Source organism: Lonchura striata, chromosome 20, assembly GCF_046129695.1.
Source record: "Lonchura striata isolate bLonStr1 chromosome 20, bLonStr1.mat, whole genome shotgun sequence".
In the NCBI taxonomy this organism is placed as follows: Eukaryota; Metazoa; Chordata; class Aves; order Passeriformes; family Estrildidae; genus Lonchura; species Lonchura striata.
In genome coordinates this window covers 9,962,773-9,974,922 of record NC_134622.1, presented here as the reverse complement: position 1 = coordinate 9,974,922, position 12,150 = coordinate 9,962,773, and the positions used below count along the sequence as shown (strand labels likewise).

At 39.7% G+C, this 12,150-nt stretch overlaps 1 protein-coding gene across 3 annotated transcripts in view; it reads right to left on the bottom strand.

Moving 5' to 3' along the window:
* The window catches only part of USP32 (ubiquitin specific peptidase 32), a 61,678-nt gene that overhangs the window by 12,294 nt on the left and 37,234 nt on the right, over positions 1–12,150 (bottom strand). Inside the window, exons 10-18 of one of the 3 annotated variants that reach the window (XM_077787575.1) lie at positions 10,956–11,039; positions 8,614–8,675; positions 8,401–8,503; positions 6,965–7,157; positions 5,593–5,768; positions 4,745–4,885; positions 3,031–3,190; positions 660–814; positions 324–405 (exon numbers count right to left, since the gene is read on the bottom strand). In XM_077787575.1, coding sequence (XP_077643701.1) covers positions 324–405; positions 660–814; positions 3,031–3,190; positions 4,745–4,885; positions 5,593–5,768; positions 6,965–7,157; positions 8,401–8,503; positions 8,614–8,675; positions 10,956–11,039 — 1,156 coding nt within the window. The remainder of the gene's footprint in view (positions 1–323; positions 406–659; positions 815–3,030; positions 3,191–4,744; positions 4,886–5,592; positions 5,769–6,964; positions 7,158–8,400; positions 8,504–8,613; positions 8,676–10,955; positions 11,040–12,150) is intronic. The other 2 variants (XM_077787576.1, XM_077787577.1) reach the window with 2 other exon arrangements.

Sequence of the window (12,150 nt, the reverse complement as noted above, 5' to 3'; positions counted from 1 at the left end):
GGAACTCATTCTAACACTGGCATCCCTCCAACCACACCAGTAACATCTTTAGGAAGCAGCATTGGGATTGCTTTTGCTGTTGAATAGCAAATTTTCCAGTGCTTATTCTAATTCTCAATGAAGATCCACCAGGTCTGAACAAATCAGTTCATGAGCCACCACCATTATTTTGCGTTGTTGCAAACCAGCAAAGGATCCAAATGCATTTCAAAACAGGGACAAAATACATGTAACTCTCCTAAATTAGCTTTGCCACCACCTCCTCATAGGTTCCCACTGTAAATCTCTATTTTTAGAAGTATAGTCAATTATACTTTTTATACCTTCTATTACTAAATGTTGCTCATCTTGGATTTTAAGGTATTCCAGTCTGTGATCTTCATCATCCAACAAAGTGAGATAGTTCTGCAGGAGGAGAAAACACATCATAGAATTGGAGTTCTATATGTACAAGGATCTCTGAGGATCCTTTCACCTCCAATGGGAATTAAAGCACAAAAACCTCTGAAAAACAAAGAGCAAAAGTCTTTAACTGTAAAGGATCTTTATGACCACTCTCATTTCTCTGTGCATGTATAGTCAGTAGATCCTGGAGAGGAATAAAAACACATAATAGATAAAAAAGAAATAAAAAAAGGACGGAAAAGGAGCAAGGTTACCTCACTGTTGTAGAGCCAGAGGCGCATGTCCTCCTCCTTTATCCGCAGCCTCTGGGACAGGTACTCGTGGATCTCTTTGATGGTTTGCATCCGACTGAAGCAGCCAGTGTAAGCCAGCACCCTCTTCAAAGGAGCATTTGGGGAAGGGACATTCCCTGGATTCAAGTAAGAGCAGGAAAAGAGAATGGATTCACCCAGAGGTCAGATCAATAATTAGACTCTGAATATACTCTCTGCAAAAAGTGTTATACACTCACAGTGCTTGTGTTTAGGAGTTAGGTGGAAAGGCTGTTGTTACTGACCCTTTGGGATGACAAATTTGCTGTCACAAAGCAAATAAAATACCTCCCCTCCTTTGCAAAACTTATTAGAAAATTGCTTCTCTAAGATTCTCATAGGAAATTAAAAAGTTCAATAGAGTTCTACAAGTTTGCACAATTCTTTTTGTCTCTTAAAGACACATTATGAGAGGCAAAGGGAATTTTCAAAATAAAGAACTTCAAAATTTCATTAGGATTTCTTTTTTGAAATAATGTTGTAATTAAATATAAGGTACAAAAAACCAGTTTGACTATTTTGTACAAAAAACCAGTTGGACTGTTTTTGGGAGCAGCATGACTTTGCTTCAGCTCTTCTGTAGGGATGAATGCTGATCTGTGCACATGAAATCAGCCTGGCAGCTCACAGTAAAAGTACTGTTAATAACTAAATTTCTTAAAAACTAAATTCCTCAAAACATTTCGTGAAGACACCTGGGATTTCCACCAAAATTTTTCAACAAGCTCACACTTGCAACAACAAATTAATTGGTCAAGATTGTTGCTCTTTCTAATGGGAGCTCATCTTTAAATAAAAGATTTGCACTAGAGAGGGTACCAACTTTAAAGAGGGTTTTTTTTTTGAGCTTTTTTTGTTTGAAATTCAGAAGTTTCTCATTCCTTACAAATGTGAAAAGCTTTTATTATCCAGCCCAACCCAAACTAGGCAAATGCAATACTTAATAAACTGAGAAGTGACAATTCTATTTTCACTGTTAAAAGATTACAATAAATAAACAGTACAATGTGAAAAGGTGCAGTATTACATTATCACATGCAATTTGACAAGAGAGTAAATGATACCTTATAAATCAGCAAAGCATCAATCTGGCTTCAGTGTACCAAGCAAAGTACTCAGTTTTTTTAAAAGAAAACAACATTTTCTGAGATTAGGGATCAGAGGATTAGTTGTAAGATTACAGCAAGAAAGCACATTTGAGAACTCCACAAGATTAATAACAGATTGGACAATCAAATTAGTGCAGTGCAAAGTAATTCCAAATCAAGATCAAATTTGGCACATGAGAAGATTCTGTTCATTGGAATTTGGGCATTTTAGGATGTCCAACCAAAGCAGTTTCCATTGGATTAGGTCAGGCAGGAAAGCTGAATTTGGGCAGAGGCAGTTTGTGCAGCACAACTCAATGGCACAGGCAGCTGCTGACTACACAGAGGGTTGAGATCCTACCAAAGCAGTGAAAAATTGAGCATCTGCATCAGGGTTTTACCCACATCCTGACACTAGCAAGGCTGAAGGATTGAATTTTCAGCAGTCAGGTGAGCCCATGTCACTGTGGATGCAAATGTGTGTCCAAATGTGAATGCAGGGCTTCCTTCCAGCCTCTTGTGTGAGGCAAACTGGGAACTGGAGACAAATCCTACAACACCACAGCTGAAATGTGAAGCCACAACCTAAAGATTACTCTTGTACAATCTTTTGGTGAGCATTACCACCGCAATTATGACAAATAGATTTTATCTGGGTGTTTATACTTTGTATGTAATGGTCTTTTTGAACTACATCAAATAATAAGTCTTCATATTCCATTCATTTCATCGCTCTCTAAAGAGCATGAAATAATTTTGGGCATCAAAGCCCAGCTGCCCAAGTAACTGAGAAGCAGTTGGCTGAGCATTAATTGAATTTATTGTGCCACTTTACTATCAGAGAGGCACAGAGGCACCTGTTTCATGGCTACGGCAATCACTCCCAAAATGGGAATGCCCAGCTCTGGCTCTCCTGACCAGTTCAGCTTCTGCAGTGCTCATTTCTCACCCACAGCTCACCCATAAGAGTGGCAATCAACTGATTTCCCTGCAAATGCTCCCTGCTGGCCCTTCCCTTGAGGAGAGGGCAGGGGAAGGCCCTGCAAATGGTCCCTGCTGCCTTTGCCTTTGAGCAGAGAGCAGGGGAGCCCTGGATGCTCCCGAGTGCCAATTGCACCGTGGGGCGATTGAGCTGGAGCACGAGCACAGCGCAGGGAGCTCCCCCAGCCTGGGCTGGCCTAGAAACTGCACAGGGGGTGGTGGTTCTTGCTGCATTCTTAAGTTACCTCTGGGCAAATGCTGAGGGAACATTCTGAGGCTCATCATACCCATATTGACCCAGACGTTGGACTGCTGGGTGCGCGTGGCCGGCTGCTGCCGCAGGAACAGCAGGTAGCGAGGGAACAGCTCCAGCTCTGGCACGTTGGTCTTGCTGTTCTTGATCACCTGCAAAACACGTGTGGAACATTTTACAGACTCACCTCGCAAGTGTGGAGGGAATAGCAATAAAATCAGGAGCGATTCTATCATTAAAAAGTGATTAAATAATTAAAAAGCCAAATTCTTTTATGAGGAGACAAAAAAATCCGAACTTCTCGTGGGGTTTTAGGCAAATATCCCCAGGAATGACAATTTCCTGATTCCTAAGCACTTTTTGGAGCTTATTAGCTTCAGGTTGTCAAAAGCAAACACCTTATTTAGTGCAGCATGGCTCTCTGCACCACAGCATGGAAAGAATATTTTTATAATTCCTGGAATATATGTGAATCCACAATGAACCTCATTAATTCCACTCAGCGTGTAATACTTCCACATAAAAGTTTCACAGCTGTTGAAAGAACTGACAAATGCAGGATAAGACATTTGGTTTGAACTTTGTGAACCACAGGATTTGCTTAAAACCTTCATATTGTACAAACAGGCTGCAACCTACTTCTGTTGCATTTTGCTGCATTGACAGAAAAAGCTGAAATTACCCCAAAATATATTTTGCAGCTTTTCAGCTACCATTTCTACGAAGATTTTGCCACTTAGATCTGTCCAAATATACAACCAGAAATGGAAGGAACGTTCAGTCTTTTTGTGACCATGTGAAGCAGAAGAAAACAGCTCAAGCTGTGAGAAGGAACGTACCACACTGAAGTGCCACAGTATTCAACTTCTGCTACAACAAAAACAATGGTGATGACATTTTCTGAGGGAAAAAAAGCACATTACTTTGTGTATAAAGTGATGTGGCCTTTTCTGGATCATGAAAGGTGTTTGTTTCCATGGAGAATGTGTGGGAGGAGGTAAGAAGCCAGTGATTTTTCCCCGTAAAATAATTGTCTGCACTAGAGCCAACAGACCAAATTGTCAAAAATATAATCCTGTTCCATCTGTGACACTGCATGTTTGTGACACCAACCACCAAAAACCTATTGCTACCAGCACAAAAATCCCCCTATATCCTTTTTTTAAGTGCATCTCCTACAAGGGACTACCTGACGCAGAACAAAGCAACCACTCTGTGGCATAAATACGCTCAAGAGAAAAGGAAGAAAAAGTTCCCAACGTTTCCAAGTGAGCAGATTCCTGCAGCTCCAGCTCCCAGGTGCTCCTGAGCAGCCATTCTGCCAGAGGAGAGTCCTGGCTTGCTCTTTTTCCTGGACTCACCTACTGCCAGCTGCTTTTGAGTCTTCCCCCAGCTCTGCACATTGTGTTTCTGTGATGCTCAACCTGAAGGAGCAATTGTTGCCTTCCCCCCACTTCACGACATTCCAGAGAGAAGGAACAGGTTTTCAGAGCTGCAGGGGTGCCACTTTTCATTTTTTAGCTTTTTAACTCAGCCTTAAAGGTGGGAGTTTTGATGCCAAGCCTTTTAGCTGACCAGTTTGTGGTGAGTTATTTTCCCCAGTTTGCTCTTCCAGACACAGGATGAAGTGGGAGATGACTCTAAGAGGTTACCTTATACCACTGGACAAATCTGGTTGTTAAAAAGGCTCTAAAATCACAACTCACCGGTCTGGGCAAGGACAGGTTTGCTCCATACCAGTGGTAAAGTGCTCTCCAAACTGGTTCTGGCACCATGACATAGTCCTTTCCTTCCACCAGCTGTGGAGATCTCTTCAACCTTCCACCCTCCATAGTTAATGATGCAGCCTTTAAAAAAAAAAATAAATAAATAAAAGGGTTTTGTCACATCTCAAGTAGAGAAATGAGTACATGGCCACAATGATTTTAGTTCATGAACACTCTTTAATTATTAAAAGACTTCTAAGTAACAATTAGCAGCTGCTTTTCACACTGAGAGATGGTAGTTAAATGTAACAGTAATTAACGTTCAAGTCTCATTATTTACTGGTTCTCCAAAAGCGTGTGCAGTATAAAATTCATGTGTTTTGCTCATGTCCCCTACGCCAACAACTCTGAATAGAAAAATCCCATCTCTCAGCACTGCTCAGCATTGATGCTGCTGCTCTGTGTTCCATTTGCACTCATACTGCAAAAACTATCAGTTTTGTTTTACTATATTGTTATGCAGCAGCAGTAAATTCATATTTAGATGGAAATGCTGAAGTGTTTGGTTATCAAAGTATTTTACATTTCATGCTGCAAGCTGTCTTTTCATAAATACCTTTCCAAGTGTAAGAATATTTTGAATGTTTCTTTTCTCACAAAACACAAGAGAGCTGTAGAAGCAGAACACAATTTTCCCTCTTAGAATTTGAGTAAGAAACCTAAATTTTGCTGTATGACAGAGCAGCATTGATCCAGAATAAAGCTGAAAAAAACCACCATATAAAAGCTGTGATAAAAGAGAGCTAAAAGATGCTTTTTCTCTGTTGCCATGCCTTGGCTGCCTTTACCTTGACTGGCTCCTGAGTGACAAGGGGCTGGTTATCAATAGCTCCTGGTTTCTGGGGGTTCAGCTGGAGCAGAGCATTCCCATTGGAGCCAAGGAAACACTGGTTGTTATTGTCTGAAGTGTTGTGCTGCCTTGCAAAGCTCACCTCAGAGCCTGGGGTGCCAGGGTACAGAGTATCTGAGCACAAAGCGGGAGAAAAAACAGAAATAATTCAGCTCCTGATGCCATAAACCACAAAGGAATGAGTCACGCTCTTGTATCCTTGCTTTCAAAAATATCAAGTTTGCTGCCCTGCATCCTTCAGTGAAACATGCAACTCTTCCACCTCCAGAGGGATAAATCTATTCTCTCTCAGAAAGGGATTTATAATTTTATAGTGTATTTTATATATTTTATATTGTGACTACACAAACACAGCTCTGAAACAGCCTAACCAGCTTTGCATGAGCAAATGTGGTGAGCATTTTGTTGTCTGGATGTCTGAATATCAAACTCCTAAAAAACTCATATACAGAACTGAAGATATATCAAATAATGTCTAGTTTTATTTTTCCTTGAAAAAGCAAATGGTTTTATTCTTATAGAAGCTGCTTTGGTCATTCAGAACTAAATGGAAATTTCAATAAAAATAAAAAGAAAGAACCCTTGTCTCTCTAGCCTTTGTTTTCCCCATCCCCTATACACAAAAACATCACAGTAATTTACCTAATTTCAATTTAAACTATGATTTTAAAGTATCAGATGCAGCCTTCAGCCGCCTTACAAGAAAAAAAAAATATCTCCAATTCTCACAAGAACTCCTAAAAATCTTTTCCTTCACAAAGATGGCTCTTAGGAGCTGCAGAAACTCATTCAAATTTAAATCACATGCCTGTAAAAGTACAACTGTGCTTTTCCTCATGGTTTTTTGCTGTACCTTCCCTACATTGCATGGCAGAGTATAGGATTGACCAGCTTAAAACAACTTAATGTGAAAGTGGAGGCGGGGGGAAAAAAATCCACTCAGAAAATAAACCATAGGACAAAAAAATACCTTGAAAATAATTCTGGAAATGAATCCCAGCATAACAGATGAACTGCTGTGAAACAAGATTTTTGTGTTTAGCTACCACAGATCAAAAAATCCTTTAAAAATTCTTTAAAAATCATTTAAAAACTCTAAAAAAATTCAAATAATTCTAAAAACTATTAAAAAATTATTTAAAAAAAAAAATCCACCAAAAATCCTAAAAATTCCTAAAAAATTAAAAAAAAAAATCCTAAGAGCCCTGCAATGCAAGCTGTGCTATGTCTCCAGCTGGAGAGGTCCATGCAGTGTGCAGTTTTCCCAAAAGCTGTTCTACATTAAACCTCCAAGGAAATAAGATGCTTACTGCTGCTGGTGGACTCTGAGGCTTCTGAGGCAGTGGAAATATTATCTGAAAACTTTTCTTCTGGTGCACTGAAGCCATTAAGACCTCCCATTTTGTCTTCTCCCTGTTCTGGGGTATTGGCTGCAGCAGCTACCAGGGGATTCTTACCTCCACTCAAGACAGATGAAGGCTCTATCACAACTGGGTTTGCATCCTAGAGGTGGGAAGAAAGAGAAAAAGTTAATTATGAGCCAAGATCAAAGATCAGTCAAACCAGCCACCAAAAATTCACAGTTCTGTAACTGCTTTTGCACATCACAGGATTTGCTGAAGGAAAAATGCTTTCTACATGTACAAATAAAAAAAAATCAGCAGAAATCAACTCCCAGAATTGTTGAAATAATCAAATAAACCATCCTGCACAGAGTCAGAATTCCAAAATTATTTCCCTACCTAGATACATAAAAATATACCTGGTTTTAAACAGCTGTAATTACAGACTGCAAATATTTGAAGACTTAAATGAGAAGAGCAAGCACAACAACAAAAATCACATTTTTTTCCCTCAAACCTGCAGCATTTTCACAGAAATTCTGGTGGTTTTTGATTTTTGTTTGAGAAGTGCAGTGAGTAATGGCCTTGTGCCATTATGCAAAGGATTAGGGATAAAATCCTGTGCACATCTGAGCACTCACACCAGGGTAAGGATCAAATTACCTGGCATTTCTGGCATTTAAACCCTCACTTGGCCAATTCATTGTGCACAAAGAATGATGGTCATTACAAGGTTAGTTGTCTGAGTACTTTCAGCTATTTGCTTTTATAAAACAAATAATTTACTTATGAGGGCATAAAAACTCTTTTGAGAGGTTTATCTCACTTGTTTAGCCTGCAAATAATATTTAACTCAAATTACATTTAATTAAACATTCTGTATTTTGTACAATTCAGTGGTGCTTTAGCTAAAATACTTTAATTAAAGGGTATTAAAGAGCACCCTGTATCTAAAAAGTTTTAGTACAGCTCTTTTGATTTGGTATTAGACTACTTTTTGCCATTGCCTCTAAAGCAAATTGTAGCAATTTCCTCCTTTGTCTAGAAAATTCAGAGTGTATTTGTGGCCAAACCCAAAGTGGACAGCTTTATTATCAGATGGATGAGAAAATGTGAAATAAATGCTCCTGTGAGCATGGTTTTTATTCAAAAATAATCTTAAGATGCAGGAATGATGAAAGAGATGATCATTTAATGAAATTACAGTGCAAAGCTCCCCACATAACAATGATTCAGCAGAACAATTATTTTCCACCAAGAGACAGGAGATGCTCAATTCTGAGCATTACTGGTTCAGCAGTCATTTCCTCCACACTGTTTTTTCCATCAACACATTCAGAAAGACAAGAAATCACTTCTTCAGTATCGATTATTATTATTATTATTATTATTATTATACTTACATATTTGACATATTCTTTCCACTGGTGCCACCAGGGCATAGCAATGAGAAACCAGTTGTGCCCTGGCTGGAGGCCATACCTGCTCTCTCTTTCCAACCAGCCTCTGCACAGAGAGAATGGGAATTTTTAGCTCAAACAGGGAATTTCCAGATCTTTTGAAAATACTCAAAGGTGGATCTGAAAGCCATTTAAGCTTCTGTGCAAAGCACACACCTAATAATCTGTCCTTCCTCCTCTGGGGTGGCAGGTCGCAGTCCCAGAACTATGTGACACACCTGGAAAAAGAAATAAATTCTTATTAATGAGCACATAAAAGAAAATAAACAACTCAGATGAGACTTTCCATCATTTAATAATGGAGCAAGATTATTTAAAATTGAATAAATCACTAATAAAAAAGTCTTTTGAGCTGTGAGATTCCCAGCTTGTCCCCACTGTTAAGACAAAAGCACCAAGAATGTCAAATGCCCCAAGAGAAATGGTGAGGTGAAGAGCAAAGCAGTGTTCATTATTTTCAGGCTGTGACAGAGCCCAGGACTGCAGTGGGTCAGATACACAAATGAGGATGTCTGGGTGTGCTGGGGAATGAGGAACTGGGAGAGTGCAAGTGGTTGGAAGAGGATGAACTAAAAAAGAATTGAAATGGAAAAAAAAAACCAAACTGGGAATGAGTGGTTCTAGATGGGATTGAAAGGGAAACAAGCACTGGAGAGGCTGAGGGAGAAGTTCAAAGCAGAACAACCAACCCAAACCACAGCCAAAACCACTCTGCAAAGGTCAGGGCATTCTCTGGATGTTTGGTGCTGTTTCTCTTTTTTTGATTTAGTTTTGAAGTGAACTCAAAGGACAAGGGCCCATCTCCTGGGCAGCTGTCTGGGTGGGGCTTTATTCCCAGTACAAACCAGTGTCAGAGGGCTCCCACTGCACTCCCTTCCCAGTAAGGCTGGACAGGAGAGGAGGGAAGGGCTCCTCAGGAACCTGCCAGGAGCAGGGGCAGCTCTCGACCCTCCCAGATGGTTTTGCTGCTCCCCCCATGATTTACAGTCTTCTCCTTCTGTCTCTTTTGAGGCTATCAATTTGTATCTCAGCTGGAGATTTCTAATCACTGCTAAGATGTCTTATTTAAATTTATATTTCAGTGAGAGAGACCATTTCACATTTTGAATGAAACAAAGGCCATTAGCCAGGGGGGAGCAACAGATTTTCCAGCACACACAACACAGCTGGGTCTGGTGTTTCTTTTTAAATTTGTGTATCTAAAATGAGATTCTTCAGATAAACCAACCCCTCTGCAAACAAGCCCATTTGTTGACAAGCTTTCCACTCAGAATATTTGGCTTTTCTGTCTGCAGATGAGGCACATGGCGCCTCAAATAAATGCCCAGATAAATCAATGGCAGACTCTGCCCTGTGCTTTACATGATAAAGTTATCAAAAAAAGAAAAAAAAATGAGATTAAAATCTAAAATGAAAACACAGCAGCTATGCCAGGAGGAAAAAAACATTGTAAATGAGACTTCCAATGAGCAATGTGCAACATTGGTGATGTGTAATCAGCATTAAGAGAGATTTATTACATCCTCATTCATTCTTTGTCAAGATTGCAGGGATATTTGTTAGTTCATCAATATTTAGTTATGAGGGAATATTTGATGCCAGACAGGTCAAAAATAAAGACAGCCCTTCTGGAGAAGGCTGCAACTTCAGCAAACTTGATGTAATTAGAGATAAAATGAATTTGAAGAACTTTCTGGTGTTATTCTTTCCAGCTGTGGTGTAGCTGGTTGCCTCAGGATACTCTCACTCAGTCACCCTGAAGCTCTTGGGAAAGTATCATTCAAAATGCAATTTATAAAGTAGTCACAGGCCAATTAGGATTATTCTTATTATTATTTAAATTCCAAGTATCAACCTCAAAGGAAAACAGGTAAGGAACAAACTGTAGTGGATGAAAATACTCTTTAGGGTTATTTTCTGCACAAAGCAAGCCAGAGCTAAAATATGGCTTTCAAGGATTTAGAAAAATCCAATTCAAGCTCAATTAAAACCCAATTCAGCACATACTTAATCCTCAGCTTCTGCAAGTGAACAGTGATAGGACATCCCAGCTTTCCAGGACTGCTTCATTAAGGAAGCAATGAGAGGCACCTTAGAGGGCCTTAACAGAAAATGTAAAGGGAAACTGGTTGTAAAATGAAAAAGGAAAGAATTAGCGATTTTTTTCTCATTCCCTGGGTTACTTTCTTGGCAAAGATTTGCCACAAAAATCATTTCAAACACAGCCTTTGTCTAATGGAAAACATAATTGCTGTTGCACTCCAAATTTCATTTTCTGAACAGTGCACCAGGCTCTCTTGAACAGATGAGGCTTTGGGCATGTCTGTGCACTGCAAGAACAACAATCAAAGAGAGAATCCTTCTGCCACAGCAGCCCAGAGCTGCAAAGCCACATCCCCTCCTGTGCACACAAATGCTGAGGCTGCACTTCATGGCCATGCAGAAAGCTCAGCAGTTAATTACTGTAAATTACAACCTTGGATTTCCCCTAAACATACCTGAAAAAGCAGATTCAAAAATTCATTGGCAAGAGCACTCTTCACACTCCATATCTGGTAGTCTTCCAGAGTAAGGTGTCCAAGCTGGAAGGGAGGAGAAGGAAAGGGGAAAACCATCAAAACATGAACCTGGTTCTGGTAAAATGCTCATTATCTGTCTGATGCAAGGCAGGACAAAACCAGGGAATTGATAAAAATTGGCATCTATCACTATTGAAATAAAATTTGATCCAGTAAAAGAAAAAAAATTCCAGTTCTAGCATAGCACAGGCAGCCTAGAGAACTGAAGAGCTCAGAGTGCAGAGGGTGAGCAGTGCCCAGTGTGGAAGCTCTCCATCACCTGCAGCCCCTCACAGAGCCACATCCTCCTCTGAGATTTGGCAAATCCAGTTTGGGTCAGCAGGCCCCTGTGACCTCCCCTGACAACACAAATCCCATTCACTCCTCATCAGCTGCCAAGGCACAGGGGGGAACACTGACCATGGCAGAGGGATCTCCGAGTCAGTGAAGGGATCACTCTGATTTTTTTATCTGGCAATACAATTCAGAGCCAATTTTACAGCACTGGCAGTTACTCTGTCTCTCCTTACAGACCATTTTCTCCAGAGTTAACCCAGGTCAAAGCTAACACATGAAAAGAGGTTAAATAATTTATGTAATTACTGCAACATCAGCTCTTTCCAGCACTACACTGATGATGCCACTAAAAAAATATTCTGAAGACCAAAGTCTTATTTTTTAACTCTTTGTGGAATCAGGACTGCTGTACACTTGCTTATAAATGACCCTTTTTTTCAAGAAGCCAAACAATAAAAACCTCAAAGGATGAAACAGAGAGAAGCCACAATTTCCACTTCTTTGGCAATTAAAGAATTACAATAAAGTATTTGCCCACCACTTTGTTGGAGTACAAGCAGGCAAGACAACTATTCACACATGTAATTAAGCATTTCTAGACATTCTTTATAGTTTTTCATAAATTATTTATCGTTTCCAGACATTCTTCCCAATTAGTGAAGCAAAGGATGAAATAATGGAAGCAACTTCAACAATATTTTTTGTGGATATCTCCAAATCTCCTGTTTCCAAAGAGCAAGGAGAATTACAGATAATTATAGATTTACACCCAGCTACACTTAAAGCACAATATAAACTACCAGGACTTTCTGCTGTGTCATGACAGCTGCTTCCATAG